Raw genomic sequence first — 15,940 nt, forward strand, 5'->3', positions numbered from 1 at the left:
ATGGGAGCCAGCCCATTTCGGTCCTTCTCTCACTCCAGGACAACGTGAGGCGGGGCAAAATCTGGCCTTGACCTCAGAACTTCAGTTTCTAGGACATTTTTATGGTCCTCCTTCTCGGTATCATTAAAGGGAGGCGCGGTCCTTCTGCCTTCTCCGGGCGGTTTCAGTCCTAGATCCTCTCCAGGCACGGAGCCCACTCACCTGGAGCTCCCTTACTGACGCCACAAGTCCCTGCCTCAGTTTCCTCATATGTAAAGTCAGGGTTTAAGCGGAGCAGTCCCGCAGGGCCCCTCTGAAAGTGACTCAGACCAGTGGGACAGGAGGGAGGGCATCCTAAGATCAGCCTCAGGCGCTGGGCTGCGGCCCCCGGGGAAGGCAGCACCCATCTCCAAAAGCGTTCCTGTCACTGCCTTCCGCCCCCTCCCCCACGCGCCGCGTGGGGCTCAGCGACGCCCTAAGTATCTAGGGTGGGGAGCGTCCCACTTCTGGGGAGGGGCGTCGCAGGGGCTTCTCCCTCCCCTCACCCTTGGTGCCGAAAGGAGGGACGTGAAAAGGCCCTCTGGACAAGCGCGCGACCCTCCCGGACCCCCAGCGGCGGACGGCCAGGCGGGGGACCCGGTGGCCCGGAGGAGGGACCTCCCTGCGGGGCTCGGGCCCCCGGCCCTCGGCGGCGCCCGCGGCCGGAACAATAGCGCGCGGGCGGGCGGGCGGGGCGGGGGCGGGGCGCTCCTCCGGGCACCGCCCCCGGCCCGCCCCCCGCGCTCGCACACCCGCGCGCACACCGCTCCCACCCGCCGCCCGCCCAGGCACTGCCCGCGGAGCCGCCGCCGCCGCCGCGCCCGCCATGGACGTCCGCCTGTACCCCTCGGCGCCCGCGGTGGGCGCGCGGCCCGGGGCCGAGCCGGCCGGCCTGGCGCCCCTGGACTATTACCACTGCGGCAAGGTAGGCGGGGGCCGGGTGGGGGCCGAGGCGGGCGGGGCCTGCCCGCGCCTTCGGACCCCGCGCCAGCGCCCGAGCGTCCCGAGCTGGAGCGCGGGCCGGGAGTCCCCCGGCGGCTCGGGACGCGGGCACTCTCGGGGACACACGGGGCGAGACGCCGGCGGTGCCAGTGCACGGGGACACGCACACCTCAGCCCCGCCGACGGGCACATGCCACTCACACCGATACCCTCGCGGTGACGCTCGCCCTGAGTTGTTCGGATCCCAGGCAGAAGTCACCCGACAGTCACACGATGGCACAGTGACACTCACACTCACCACGTCCCCCGATAGCCGCACATGCATTCACAAGCTGACACACAGTGACCGACCGTCCTACGCAGACAGCCGTGCACCTGCTTACACTGTCTGACCGTCCCACACAAGTGTCCCTGACAGTCATTTATGCACAAAGACACGCACTCGCCCACGTACTGTCACACCGCCACATACGAGTCACCCATTTACACACCACGATGCCACACACCCCGTTACATGCCCCCATCCGCTATCACACCCAGTCACAACTAGGGACAGTCACACAAAGAAGTCGTTCCGACAGTCACACGCTCGCACTCGCAGTGACTCACAGGCGCACACTGTCGCCCACAGCCACCCCATGGACGGTGAGCCTCAGACACACTCATCGCCCTGACGGTCACACAGTCACACACGCAGGGCAGCCACCGCCTCCGCACCGCCGTCCCCGCCTCGGTCATCTACACTCGCGCGTCGGGGTTTTAACTTCCCGGCGCCGCCGCGCACTAATTGGGCCGTTTACTAATTGGCCGTCCCTGCCCGCGGGGCCTCGGATCCCGAGTTGGTAATGGCCAATCGGGCCTGTCCCCTCCCGGGAACGGTGAGCGGGCGTCCCTCCAGGCTGGGGCTGCCGTGAGGGCCACCCGCGCCGCTTCCGAGGTCGCCGCCCCCACCCCCGCCGGGTTCCCGCGGCGCCGCGCCGGGCGCGAAGGCAGCGCGAGCGCCTGGATCCCCGGACAGGGGGCGTCCGGCCCCGCGCCCCGCGCCCAGCCCGGGCGGGAGGGTTAGGTGCAGCGCGCCGTCCGCGTCCTGCTCCCGCCCGGGAGGGAACTTTCAAACTTAGTTGGGAAGCCAGACGGTCCGCGCGTCCGCGGGTCGGCGCATCGGTCCGGGCCCGGCGGGAGGCGAGCGCGGCTTTTCGTCACTCGGAGCCCGGATTGAACGGCGCGCGTGGGTTTCCCCGCGGCCGTGGCGCAGACGCGCGGGCCCCGCGGCGCTGCCTGGTGAGTGCGCGTCGGGGGTGGGAGGGGCGGCCCTCCCGGGGTCTCAACCGCACCCCGCAGGCGTTTCCCCGAGCCCTTTGCTGTGGGGCTGCTGCGGGAAGGGGCCGTCCCCGCGCGGAACGCGGGACCTCCCAGGCTGGGCCTCGATGAGTGCGTCCTCGGCCCTGGGGAGAGGCTCCTGGGGTCGCGGGGCAAAGCCCTCCGCCGTTCTTCCGGGGCGGGGGAGTGGGGACCAGGGCCACCGGGGCCTGGGGCGGCGTGGGGGCGGGAGTGGGCGGCAGGCGAGGTCTCGCGGAGGGTGGGGGCGATTATCTTTTGTCCGGTGACCGGCAAAGTTAGAAGCCGAGGAGGGGGATGGTGTCCTTAAGAGAAAGCCGGTTCTTGGGCTGCTTCCAGTCCGATGGAGGGAGAATTGATTAAAAGTAGCACGCGGAGTCTCAGGGAGAGGAAGACGGCTGGGTGTGGGGGCAGCTGGTCTGTCTTCTACCCTTGGGTTTGCTATTTTTTAAAATATGAAGTTGGCAAGGTTCCAGCCTCTGGTTTAGGGGCATAGTTGGGGATTGGGGATTTGTGCCTCGAAGTCTGGGAAGGTGGGTGTCCCTTGGCCTGGAGTCTTCCTTTTGGGGGTGGGGTTTCCATAAACCCCGCCAGAATGGGGCATCCCATCCGTGGGCTTTTGGGAGGCGGCGCTCAGACGAGGCCCCTGCTTTAGTCTGACGCCCTATAAAGCTCTGACTCAGCAGCAAGAATCGGTGTCAAACCTGGGCAGGGACGGAACCACGCAGGGAATGAGAGGCTGTTGATTCTGGTCTTCGTCTGTGATCTAGGACCCCTGCCCCAGAGCTGAGGGTGTGTGCAGGTGGACGAGGGTGGCAGGTGGGCCACCAGGGTAGGTAAAAGAAAGGTTTGCCCCTGCACTTGGATGTGAGACCTGCTTGTCAGTCCTTCAGGCTCATGGCAGCGTGAGGCAGGGGAAGTTGCCGGGCTCAGCTGGGGGTGGGTAGGAGGCCTGTTGGTAGATCCCAGGTGGGTAGTTGTCTTCAGTGATTATGGTTGCAGAGTGGGCATGTTGTGACCAGGAGCTGATGGGGAGGGATTAGGGAGAGAAATGCCCAGGCTTAATCCTTACAGCTGGTCACTATCAGAACTGGAGTGGAAACTGAGGCCCAGGTTGTAGCCATGACCAGACTGGGCCCTATAGACTGGGCTGCGGAACCAGGACACAGCCTGCACATGGGGGCCTTGGTCCCTGGAGTCCAGACAAGAGGCTTGTCTCACAGGGACCCAGGTCTGAGAAACACGAGGCCAAGCATTTGCCAAAGTGATGCCAGACAAGCTCGGGGCAGTTGACCTGGAAGGGCCCTTGGCTACCGTTCCCTTGGTGACTGTCCCCTTAGCAATCCTCTACACAGAGATTCCAGCCTCTCTAAACCAAAGTCATGAGCTGTGGCTGTTCTTTTGGTATCTTTTGTCTGAGAAAATACACAATGACAAAAAGCTGCACTGGTTTCATTTTTGCTTTGAAATAGATGTGTTTTTTATTAGTCACCATGCTATTAGCATGCATTTGAAAAATAGCTTACCAGATATATGGCAGGCACATTGCTTATTTCATGTAATAATAGTGCCTGGTAAGCACAGGGGCTTGTGGCCCTGTGGTCCCCAGGATCTGTGGCCCAAGCCTGGGAACCATGGATCCCCTCCTTCTTCCTTGCTTCACAGAAGGAGAAACTGAGTCATGGAGTAGCATACTCGCAGGTTAAAAGCCAGCGAAGAGCAGAGCTGAGGCCTGAATCCAAGTTGAATCCCAGCTTGACACTTACTTGGCCTCCTCACAAGTCTCTGTTGTGGTTTGGGGTTTAGGGGGCTGTGACATCCTTCCTCGGGTAACCGGATTCCCTTCATTTGGATTTTGGCAAGGCACCTTACCAGGCTGGGGGCATTGCCCAGGGCTCCCCGCTCAACTGTGGCAGACTAGTATGCCCTGGCCATTGGAATTGGGCAAACCTGGGTTCAGATCTCCCGCTATGGCTTTGTGACCTAGGGCAAATGATTTTTAGCTCATTTTTTAACTGAGATATGATTTACATGCATTAAAATGCAAATTTTAAGTGTACAGTTCCATGAGTTCTGATGTTAACCACTCTCCCAATCCAGATATAGAGCATTTCCATCTCTCCAGAAAGTTCCCTCATCCTGCTTTCCAGTGAACACCTCCTGTCGTCACCTCTGGAGGAGACTACTTGTCTGATTTCTATTATCAGTGCTTTAAGTTCAACTGAAGTAGACTAATTATATTGAAGTTCTAGAACTTCATATGCGGCATATACATTTTTGTGTCTGGCTCCCTTTTGCTCAGTGTCGTGTCTGTGTTTCGTCTGTGTTGTGTCTATCTGTAGTTTGTTCCATTTTGTTGCTAAGTAATATTGCATTGTCTGAATATAGCACAGTTGGTTTATCTGTTCACCTGCTGGTGGACATTTGGGTTTGTTACCAGGTCGGGGCTATTAGAAATAAAGCTGCTGTGAACATTCTCAGACAAGTCTCTTTGTGGGTAGGGCAGGTTATTTAAAGGCTCAAATATCTCTGAGCCTCTTCGTCTCCTGAGGACAACACTGCCTGCCTCTGAGGTCCAGGAGGCTAAGACGGTTCTTGGCACACACCAGCTGCTAATTAGATATCCACAGCATCAACCACCTAGGCCCTATTCTAGTAAGATCCTTAGCATCTCTGTGTTCCAAGCATCCTTCATCCCTGGTCCCAATATCCTCAAGGCCAACCTTGGTACCACTTTCCCCAGGCAGTGCTCTGTGGCCAGCCACCTTCTCTTTCCCTCTAGTCTCCCCCAAGAACTGGCACTGCTTGGGATGTGGCATGTTCTGCCATCCGTCATTCAATCAACAAACAGTTATTGAGCACCTCTTTGTGCTAGGCACTGTGCTAGGCAATTGATGCTACAAAAGCGAATAAAAGTAAGTCAAATTGCTGCCCTCTGGATCTTATATGTTAACATGGGAAATCATAAATATATGGGTGAAATACATGGTGCTATGACTGATGGCAATACAACTGTGGGGAAAAGTGAAGCAAGGAAGAGAGTTAGTGGGTGCCAAGGCCAGGAGCTGATTTTCAGTTTTAAGTAGGGAGGTTGGGGAACGCCTTGTGGTCTAGACCATGTTTCTCAAACTGATATACACATTAAGAATCATCTGGCAAGATTTTAAAAACAGATTCCTGGGCTCCATCCCAAGAGATTCTGACTCACTTGTCTGGGTTGGAGCCCTGAGAATTTGCGTCTCTAACGAGCTACCAGGTGATGCTGCTGCTGGACCACTCTTTGTGTAGCAGCGGTTTGCTTGTTTGTATACAGGTTTTTGTGGGCTCCCAGCAGGCAGGAACCAAGCCCAGCACCTGGCACAGTGCCTGACCCATAATTGCTCAGTAAATATGTGCGGGTGGGTGATGATTCAACTCTCCACCCACACAGCTCTGGGCACAGCATCTGGTACCTGGATGCGGCTCTAGACAAGCTTAGTTAATGAATGACCGGAGTCTCCTTTTGACGAAAATCCATGAAGTGGGAGTTGCTGTTCCTGCCTCACCCGAACTTGGGATATGTGAGGGTTGCTTAGCATCCCTGGTGGGTGAGGTCCTCACAGCTTCTTTCTCTAGGGACACAGGTGGCTGTGGGCGGGTCCTGTGGAAGGAGCCCTGGGCTGAGTGAGCTCTGAGCTGAGATGGCTGGTCCTGGGGATCTCTGCGTCTCTGTTAGGAAGCCTTTCTTTACGTTCTATCCAAATGTGTTCTCTGTGCCCCTCCCTGAGCCTGTCCTGAAGGTCCTCTAGGACCATGCGTCCGTATCTTCTCCGGGCCTCTGTTCCCCTCTGTGCAAAGGGAAAGAAAATCAGTGACCATTAGCCTTGTGAAATGAGAGCTGTGGTATGGAAATACAGTGAAATAAAGGATGGGCCTCTCCTTTACCAGTGTAGAGAGTGGTGCACCCAGCAAGGATGAGGATGAGGATTTTGGGGGAGATGGCCCCCATATGACTCAGAGGGTAGAAACCACTGTGTCTCCCTTTACTTTGTGTTCCCAGAGCTGGCCTGTCTCATAGGTGCTCTACCAATATTTGCTGAATGAATGAATTCAAGGCTGGCCTGTTGTCCCCTGTGGCTTCGGTAACTTGGCATCTGTTTGGCTCATATAATCAGAAGATTCTGTGGTGAGCACTTGGAGTCCAGGGTAGGGCAGGGATCCAGAGTCTTTTGGCTGACTTGGCATTCCCAGAGGGCCCTCCCTGAGTAGGCACAGAGGACAGATCCCAGCACGGAGAGCAGCCAAGAAGCCGGGAAGAGCAGCCCTGAGTCTGCGCACGCAGGACAAGGCCCCACGTCTCACCCTTGGCCAAAGCATCCCCCTGCAGCACGGCAGCCAGCACCATGTGATTCTGTAGGGCCATCTGTTTGGTTTCTCTGATATCCTGGAGCTGGTCTTAGGATATAAAGGCAACACAGATAGTGGAACCCGGCAGACCCGGATTTGAACACTGCCTTCACCATCATCAGCGCAGGCAAGTTGTTTCCCCTCCCTGGGCTTCAGTCTCCTCATCAGCAAAATGGGCACATCGACACCTCCCGACCTCCCCACCTCCACGTGGGGTTGCCTGTCTGGAGGTTTGGAGATCTGCATAGACAGCACTTGGCCCCAGCAGGAAGTGCTTTCATCTCTATTCGCACAGAGCAGCATAGTTGAAAGTTAAAATGTGAGGGGAACTTGGTTCCAGCAGGGGCTGCTGGAGGCCTGGCCACCCCAGCAGCTGCAGAGGAAATCTTCCTAAGATGGGCGTTTCCACGCCGTGGCCTCTGGATCTGATTTCCCAGCGCCTCCATTTGAAGAGGTTGCTTGTTGGAATGTTCAGGCTTCTGAATCCACAGGCAGCTGCTCCTTTGCTCTGTGTCTTCTGTTTCCTTCTCGAATCTGTGTGGGAGGGAAGGTGGGCTTACAGGGCAGAGGGGACTGGTTCAGATCGCAGCTGCACCATTCACGGACCGAGCCAGGGGACCTTGTGCACATCATTTAACCGCACCAGGTCTTAGTTTTCTCATCTGTCCCAGGGGACAGCAATGCCTTCCTCATATCGTTGCTGTGAAGCTCAGATTAAAGTAACAGATATGGAAGTTCTCTTTAATACAGAACAGTGTTTCCCAAGTGCGGCAATACAGACATTTGGGACCGGATGATTCCTTTTGTGGAGTTGTCCCATACATTATAGGATGTCTTGTAGCATCTCTACCAACTAGACGCCAGGAGCACCCCTTCCCTAGGCATGACAACCAAAAATGTCTCCAAACTTTGCCGGGTATTCCCTGGGGGTCAAAATCGCCCCTGTCTGGGAACCACTGATCTCCAAAGTTCGGTGCAGATGAACTAGGAGATGATGGTGATGAGAGTGGCAGAGCTTTAGGGCTCGTGCTTTCTGCCCAGTGTTTCAGTCCTGTGTCTCCCTGTCAGTAAATCCCATATCCACGTGGTTGGCAGTCATGTTGTTTACACGGACCAAAAACCTACATAGTGATTTTTCTCTGTGGTTTGGGAGCAGCAGTAAAAACATATGGTAAGTAATTATTAACTTAATGAGTCGTGGTAAATTGTAATTTTATGTCTTAGTGAAAACATGTTGTCTAACAGGGGATAATAAATTTTGATCAGTTATCCTGATGCTTAAACTTGCTACTGTACAGTTGCGATTTCTGGAGCTTACTAGAATGAGCAACAGGATTGTGGTTTTTCAACATATAATTACCTGGTTACTGCTGGGTTTCTCAGATGTCCAGCGGGTTTCTATTGAGGGCCTACTGTGTGCCAGGGGGTTCATCCCCATCCTGAAGACTCAGTGACTCAATGGGAAACTTTTCTTCACTAGATGAAAGGCTGTGTGGTTCTGTAATATATTGACTTAAAATGCAGAGTCATAACTAAATATATCATTGTCTGGGGAAGGGACAGTGCCAGGAGTGTGGGAAGGTTTCACACACAAGAGTCTTACAGGAAACACCAGGTGGGCTACATGGGGTGTAGAGTGGTGGGAGAGTGTTGGAGGCAGAGGGAGCAGCCATCGCAAGGTGGGTTGGCAGGTGGTTTGGAGACATGGTCAGCCTAAGGTGGGGCAGCCGGCCTGCAGGGGAGCTGGGGCACCAGTGGAGATCGGCAGAAAGAGTGTCTCATCCCAGCCAGGTGGGTTTTAAGCAGAGAGGTGCCTTGGAGCCAGAGGGGTGGTGCAGAGTATGGAATACGTAATGTTGCTGGCTCAGACTGTTGTCAGTGGCTGTCTCTCTTGGTCTTCTGCTGATGCCGCAAGTTTCATGACTTGTGTTTGATTCCTGCCCCCTGTAGCCAGGGATGCTCTGCTTCTCAGACTTTAGTGCAACAGAATCACCTGGACAGTCATGAGAACACAGATTGCTGGGCGCCACTCCCAGAAGTTCGGATTCCGCAGGTCTGGGGAAGGGATGACAATGTGCACTGCTAGAAAGTCAGTGACTCTGGTGCTGCTGGCCTGGGAGGCGCACTGAGAGAACACAGCTCTAGACGAGAAGATGGGAGGATTTCCCCGCTCGGCCAAGGGCAGCAGGATGTATGGCTGGCCTGGGGCGTGTAGCCTTGGCTTGGACACAGTCATGTGTCCCAGAGTCTCTTGCCTTCCTCTGCCTCCTCGTAGGTCGTGGAGAGAGTCTCCTTCCCCTTGGAGAGAGTCTTACATTGGGTTCCCTGAAAACAGACTCTGAGGTGGAGAGTTGCCTGTGGAAGGGTTTATTGTGGGAAGTTCTCAGGAGGTGCACCTGTCAGGGAGTGAGGGAGGCATGGTGGGGTAGAGGGAGAAGTTGGCCCGGAACGTGGCTACTGGTGAAAGCCATCCCACAGCGGGCTCTGGAGCTTTGCTGGCTCTTCAGAGTTGTTCCAAACTGAGGCTAGGGGCTGCCCATGCCCTGGATTCTTGTTCATCTGGTCATTGGCTGCAGGCAGTCCCCTTGGGTGAGGTAGTTCCCTGTGGCAGGGAGCAGGTCCCGGTGTGGGGTGCAGCCGAGAGCCCAGACACGGATATTCCCAGCAGTTGGGAGATGAGTGCATCAGAAGGGGAGCACCACAGTATCCATCTCAGGGAGCTGCATCTTGGGGAGAAAACTCACCGTTTGCTTCCCACGAAATCAAGGGCTGGCATGTTGATGATTTTGAGCAACTTTGATTCACTGGCTGAAGATTCTTCTTTATCTCATGATGTGAGTGACAGCTGCAGGATAGCTACTTCTTAAGTCCAGTGGGTGAAAAAAAATTAAAATTAACAGAATGTTCTGGGGCCCAAGGAGCTTCTCTTACACATTCCAGGGTAGGATTCCCGCGTTCTTGCACTGAGATGTCACACATTTTGCTGTGCAGTAGGAAGGACTCCAGATTCATTTCTGAGGAGCTCCTTGGCCAGGCCCAAGGGAGTAGCCTCTGGGCTGGGGACCATGGCTTTCTCTTTGGGCTGGAGTCACCTCTGGGCATGGGACCATGGCTTTCTCTTTGGGCTGGAGTCACCTCTGGGCATGGGACCATGGCTTTCTCTTTGGGCTGGAGTCACCTCTGGGCATGGGACCATGGCTTTCTCTTTGGGCTGGAGTCACCTCTGGGCATGGGACCATGGCTTTCTCTTTGGGCTGGAGTCACCTCTGGGCGGGGGACCATGGCTTTCTCTTTGCGCTGGAGTCACCTCTGGGCGGGGGACCATGGCTTTCTCTTTGGGCTGGAGTCACCTCTGGGCATGGGACCATGGCTTTCTCTTTGGGCTGGAGTCACCTCTGGGCGGGGGACCATGGCTTTCTCTTTGGGCTGGAGTCCTGTCATGTTCTTCAACAAGAGGCTCGTGCCCTGCCCCCGCCTCCATGTGGGTGAGTGTCCATGGCTGCTTCTTCACCATCCTCTTCATCTTCTCTGAGCTCCCAGGAGGCCCAGAGAAGTGAGTGGGTCACTTGTAGCCATAACATGGCATCTTATGCCACTCTTCTGCTTATTAACTCACTCTCAAATTCCTTTCACTCCTCTATCATTTTCCCCTTTTATCTTGAGTCCTGCCATTCTTTTCTTTTTGTTTTTGTTCTTTGTAACATACACAGAAATATGTTAGAATATGAAGGAAAAAAGTGGAGTCTCTCTCATTCTCTTTTCCTTTCCCTGCTGCACCCCCCTTCTCCCTGGGGCTCACCCCTGAGGGGAGTTTGGCGGGCGTACTTCCAGTCATAAGCATACTTGAGTTTAACACTTCTAATAAGTTTATTGTTTCTATTTCTGTAATCACGTTTTCATTTCACAGAATTCTGTATTCTTTCTTGATTGACCTTATATCACAGTAGCCTATATTTTTTATGGATATGTGAATGTCTTGAATCTTTTTGAAGATGATAATTCAATTTTGAAAAATTATCTTCTGTTTCCTGTATTAACTCTGTTTTCTTGGTGGTTAGTTCTTCTCTTCACTTTGAGGTCTCTCTTTTGTGCTGATATTTGCTACAAATGCCTAGTGATTCTTGGTTGACATTTATTTCTAAACAGAGTCTATGAATCTGTTTTGTACTTGTGAGTTTCCTCAACACCTGTGAAAGCCACGATGGTGTGGGTAGACAATGTGAATGTTAATTTTAGGTGCCCTGGGTGTGATTTGTGGGTGCACACTCGAAGCCGGGGACTTCTATTAGAGCATAGGACAAGCTCCCGTGAGGTTGGGGACGTCTGTCCCTCATGGAGGCCAGCAGGAACCTGTGGGCGCTGTTGCACTTTGGTTTTCCTGCCCTGTGCCCATCCCTGGGGGATCCTGAGGCAGCTCTCTCACTTTAATTAAATAATTCTTCTTCCTGGCTTTAGCCTGGAGGCCAGACCAGCCGTCAGCTTATAGGCTAACACAGAGCTCCAGTCACCTGCTCTACCCTCCTGCCTCTCTCTTGGGATGTTCTGGGGTTCAGTTAGGAAAAGAGCTTCTGCAGAGTTCTTGTGTTGGTGTGCTGGCTCCTTAGAGCTACTCAGTTTCATTGTCAGTCTGTCTCTTTGACTTTCCACTTTTCAGCACACTCTTGATGTTTCTCATCCCCAGGCCTTTCTTGTTTACTTATGGGCGCTTATGGAGTTATTGTGTTTTCATCAGTCTATCTGAATTATGAATATGTATGTATATATTTGAGTTATGAATATGTGTATATGTGTGTGTGCACGTATCTCCTTTTTATTTTTATTTTTTCCTGGGTTTAGAAGAGAGGAGAGGTAAAAAGTGTATGCTGTATCTACCATCTGAAACAAAAAGTCCCCTCTCACTGATTTTTAAATTTTGTGCTATTTTATGGAGAAAAGTAGGGTAGAAAAAAGCACAGATTATTCCCTGGGCACTTAGCACATCTCAGGCTCATTGACTTATACCCTCTCATTGATTCTTCATAAGAACTGTGCTAGGCGCGTGTGTCCCCATTTTGTAGGTGAGAGAACTAAGATCCGAATAGATCAGGCCACCAAATGCGGCAGAGGAGCTGGTTGGCAGAGCAGGGGTTCACCTGTGCCCTCTCCGCTCCTCTCTCCTGCAGCCTCCACGCTGCCAGGCGAGCTCCTGCCCTCTGAGAGAGGGGAGAGTGGGTCAGCTTGCCCCTCGTGTGTACTGTTGATGTGTTAGCTCTTCTGGGGACCAGGGGATTCCCAGCAGGGCCTCCTGCCTCTGTTTTCAGCTTCAAACATCATTTGCTAATAGAATGCCTACATATTACAGCTAATTAAAACGTGCTTATCTCGAAGTCGGGCCTAATTTGCAGGAATGATTTAGAAACTTGTTGGAAACGAATCCAACTCAGTAGTATAACCCAGGGTCAATTTCATGCATAAATTTTATTGTTCCGTTGTGCTGCGATTTGACTTGAACTGAACTTGATAATGTGGAAGATGGACCCTGGGCCTTTTGTTGCTCATTTATTCTGCACATATTTACTGAGTGCCTATTAGATGCTACCTATATTGTTTACAGAGGCCCCTCCTCCCCCCCCACCCCAGCTTTCTCTGTTCTATGCGTCCACTTGAGCTGTAAGCTAATTTTTATGCAAAACCAGATGTGGATTCAAGTGTGATGACTTTGAGTTCAATGGAAGTGCCTGGGTTCATATCCTGGCACTTACAATCTGTGTGACTTTGCACCTGTCACTTAGCCTCTCTGAGCCTCAGTTTCCTCACCTAATCACACTTGCATCTCAGGTTTGTGATGAGGCCTCTGGGAGATCAAATGAGTTATCTCCTTCCTCATTCCTGCTGCCAGGTGCTGTTTGGGTCATCTGGGTCCTCTGTAGGACCGAGAGCACAGGCTCACCCCAGGTTTTTATGTCTTTTGTAAGTGATAGAGTCTAGGGAGCTTTCCAGTTCAGAACAGGGGTGATGGTGGTTCTGGGTGGGACTGTCTCCTTTCGCTCCTGTATCAGTTCCGTTCTTTCTCATTGCAGCTTCCACAGGGACTCTTTAAGGTTCAGTGAAATGTGCAGATGTGCAAGACTCACACAGGCGACACTTGGCACCTGTCTCCTCGAAGGAGTTGGGACAGGAACCGCCGGCTGCCAACAGGGCACAGGATCTGTTCCTCTTCCCGGGGATAGTTCTCGCAGCGGTGTCTGCACTTGTCTGCGGAGGTGGCCAGCAGCTCTTCTCTTCGCCCGCCCCCCTTCCCCAGGTTTTAGTTCAGTTGCAGGAGAATGAGAGCCACCTCGGGTGGGTTTGGAAGCCACCCAGGCTTGGAAGCTTCATTCCCCAAAGGACTTATATTTTTGTAACAATTCCATAGTCTTCGCTTCAGGGGTCCCTGCAAGGGGCATGTCAGTTACGAGAGTCACTGCACTCAGGAAAACCCAAAGTATGGCTTCTTTATCAGATATTTATAATTTATTTAGAGTTCCTGCAGTCCAGATGCAACTTCCGAATCAGGGGTCATTTTGACCATAAGCAGAGTTGCCTAGTAACATAGTTAACATCCTCCCTTCATCTGGTTTCCAGGGGACTTATGCGAGACAATTAACAAGGGTGAAATTCCCTTGCAAAAGGGAAAAGGGTTTGGTTAACCCTTTATCCTTATTCATCATCCTGTTTTCCCGAGGGGTGGTCCTTTCGGTATCTTTGTGGAGGGATGACTGAAGCCCTCAGTCTGTTTTGTAATATATTTCATGCTTGTGTACATTTTTTGATTGATCTATATAAGACCCTCACAGACTCTGGAGTCATATTGGCCTGGCATCAAATGCTGGCTTTGCAACTTATTAAGAGTTAATTCATTTATTCATCCATCCGTTCAGCCATGCAAAGAACATCCATTGGCTGCTGTGTGCAGGGCTTTGTGGTAGGTGCCAGGCATGAACAGGTGATTAAGACCTGGTCTTGTCCTTGAGGAGCCACAATCTTATTAGAGAGACAGGTAAAAATACACAATTCCAAATGGGTGTAAGACCACCAGGCCAGGCTAGGGGTAGGCAGAGGAGGGGAGAACTGGCCTGTGCTTGCAGGTGAATTGGCCAGGTGAACAAGGTAGAGAAAAGCATTTCGGGTAGAAGGAATGGCATGTGCAAAGATATAGGAGGGGAGGAGAATGTTGAGAGATGAGGCTGGAGTGGGAAAGCTACTTAATATCTCCGGGCCTCAGTTTCCTCATCTACAAAATGGGATTAACAGTGCTTACCTGTTTATGAAAGTAAATGAGCTAATAATGTGTGTTTAAGCACCTGGGACAGTTCAGTTTAACTCCCTTTCCAAATGCCTAAGGGCCAGGCTTTGATTTTAAATGAGACAAAGAGAAAAAAAATACTGAAGGGCCCGACCGCCCACCTGTGCAACGGCAGCCTTTCCTCCAGCTGCTCTTCTGCGAGTCGTGTCGCCTGTCTTTTGGATGGAGCGCTAAATGTTTGCACGCTGTTGTGGATTATGTCTTACAGTATCGCTGAAGCACATAATTGTGTTTTCCTAATGGCTCGACATTAACAATAAGCCACGACCCTTGGAGGCGTTCTCTGGGGCAGTTTTCCATCTGCTGACACCCGTGCGTCTGTCTGATGCCCTGTCAACATATCTTGTCATTTACTGCTGTGTCTTGCTTTTCTGAAAGGTGGCCACCTCCCACATGCCAGCTGGGGATGCTTAGCTCTTGGGGACGTTTACCAACCAGTGACCACCAGCCACACATCAGGATGAGCCGAGGAGCCATCCGGTCCATGATCAAGATCTTTCTGATGCAGAAATCAAATCCTGTCATTTCTCTGTGCAGAACTGCTCAATGGCTCCCTGTTGCAGCTTGGTGAAGTCTTACCAACCTGTCACACTTCTGCTTAAAACCTTCCAGTGGCTTCCCCTGGGGTGTAGTTGGCATCAGATGCCTTTTTTGGCTTATAAGTCCTGGTGTAAGCTAGCCCCTGCCTGCTTGTCCAGTGTCACTCCTGGCTGCTCTGTCCCAGCGACCAGGCTTTGTGCTGGGCACATGGTGGTGAGCACAGCTGGCCTCCCCTCGTCGACTCATGCTAGCCCCCTGGTCTTCCTGCTGTTTCCCAGACACTCCCCGCCTCCCCCCAATGCCTTTTTTTGGCTTGACGGCTTTGCACAAGCTGTTCCCTTTGCCTGGACTGTTCCTGCCTTCCTTCTTCACATGGCTGGCTTCTGTTCACCCTTGAGGTTTCAGCTTTATCCTCTCCTTCTCAAAGACTCTGACGCTCTCCTCTGCGCAGTTACCATTGTCCTCTATCACAGCTTCTAGTGTGTGTCTTTCTCCGTTGCGTGGGCTATCTGTGAGCTTACTTGAGTGTCTTTTCTACCTTCAGGACGGTAAGCTTTCAAACCACTGGGGTCGTGTTTATTTTCTTCACTATTGAGTCTCCAGCGCCTTAGGTTGGTGTCTGCTGTGTGGCAGGTACTCAGTAAAAAGTTGTTGAGAGAATGAATGAATCAGTGTGGCAGTTATATTTTCCAGAGATGGCCACCATAACATATCCTGGGCTGTGCTTCCAAGAATAATTCACTCACCCTCTCTTGGCCTCACTTGTCTTATTTGTACATTGTTGCAGGGAGGATTAAACACATAAAGGTGACAGACTCAGCGTCTGAGGCTGCCAGTGTTAATAAATGTTTATTCCCGTTGTAGCAACATGCCACCCTCACTTCCCGCCAAGCCCAAGGAAGAAAGCTGAAATGGGAGTCAAGAGGGTTGATGTTTGAAATCCTCGCCCTCATGGTTTTTAATCAACGCTCGACTCTCTGGGGCAAGGGCTGGCAGACCTCAGCCACCTGTTTTGTCCACTTCCCTTCTCCCTGCAGTGGTGACCTTGCCATTTTCAGAAGGGAGGCGTCGCTCCCGGTTGCTTGGGCTGGGGTATCTGGGGCACAGTTGGGCCGGCCTTCAGAGATAACGGAATCTCTCCGGTCCGTGGGAACGTTTCTGCTGAGCAAGGACTTTTTGGTGCCTTCTTTCCTAATGTTATCTCCCCTTTGTTTTTGTTAAACTGTAATTTACGAAGATGATGTTACCTTCCAAAGAGTTTAGAAAATGGGGGGAAACCGCCCTCCTGTCCCCCATGCAGACTCCAGAACAGTGTTTATTTGGACGCTTCCCTTTCTTAATATTCAGCCCTGCAGACGGCTCCACCCCAGCCTGGTCCCTGAGAAATCCCTT

At 52.9% G+C, this 15,940-nt stretch overlaps 1 protein-coding gene across 4 annotated transcripts in view; it reads left to right on the forward strand.

Annotated features, from left to right (window-relative positions):
- The first annotated feature begins 697 nt into the window (after positions 1-697).
- TOX2 (TOX high mobility group box family member 2) overlaps positions 698-15,940 on the forward strand; it is a 136,757-nt gene continuing 121,514 nt past the window's right edge. For 2 of the 4 annotated variants that reach the window (XM_023626605.2, XM_023626604.2), the window contains exon 1: positions 698-943. In XM_023626605.2, the coding sequence (XP_023482373.1) occupies positions 845-943 (99 nt within the window). In that variant the 5' untranslated portion in view covers positions 698-844. Of the gene's footprint in view, positions 944-1,882; positions 2,242-15,940 lie in introns of those variants that run through there. The other 2 variants (XM_070247840.1, XM_070247841.1) reach the window with 2 other exon arrangements.

This window comes from Equus caballus, chromosome 22, assembly GCF_041296265.1.
Source record: "Equus caballus isolate H_3958 breed thoroughbred chromosome 22, TB-T2T, whole genome shotgun sequence".
NCBI lineage: Eukaryota > Metazoa > Chordata > Mammalia > Perissodactyla > Equidae > Equus > Equus caballus.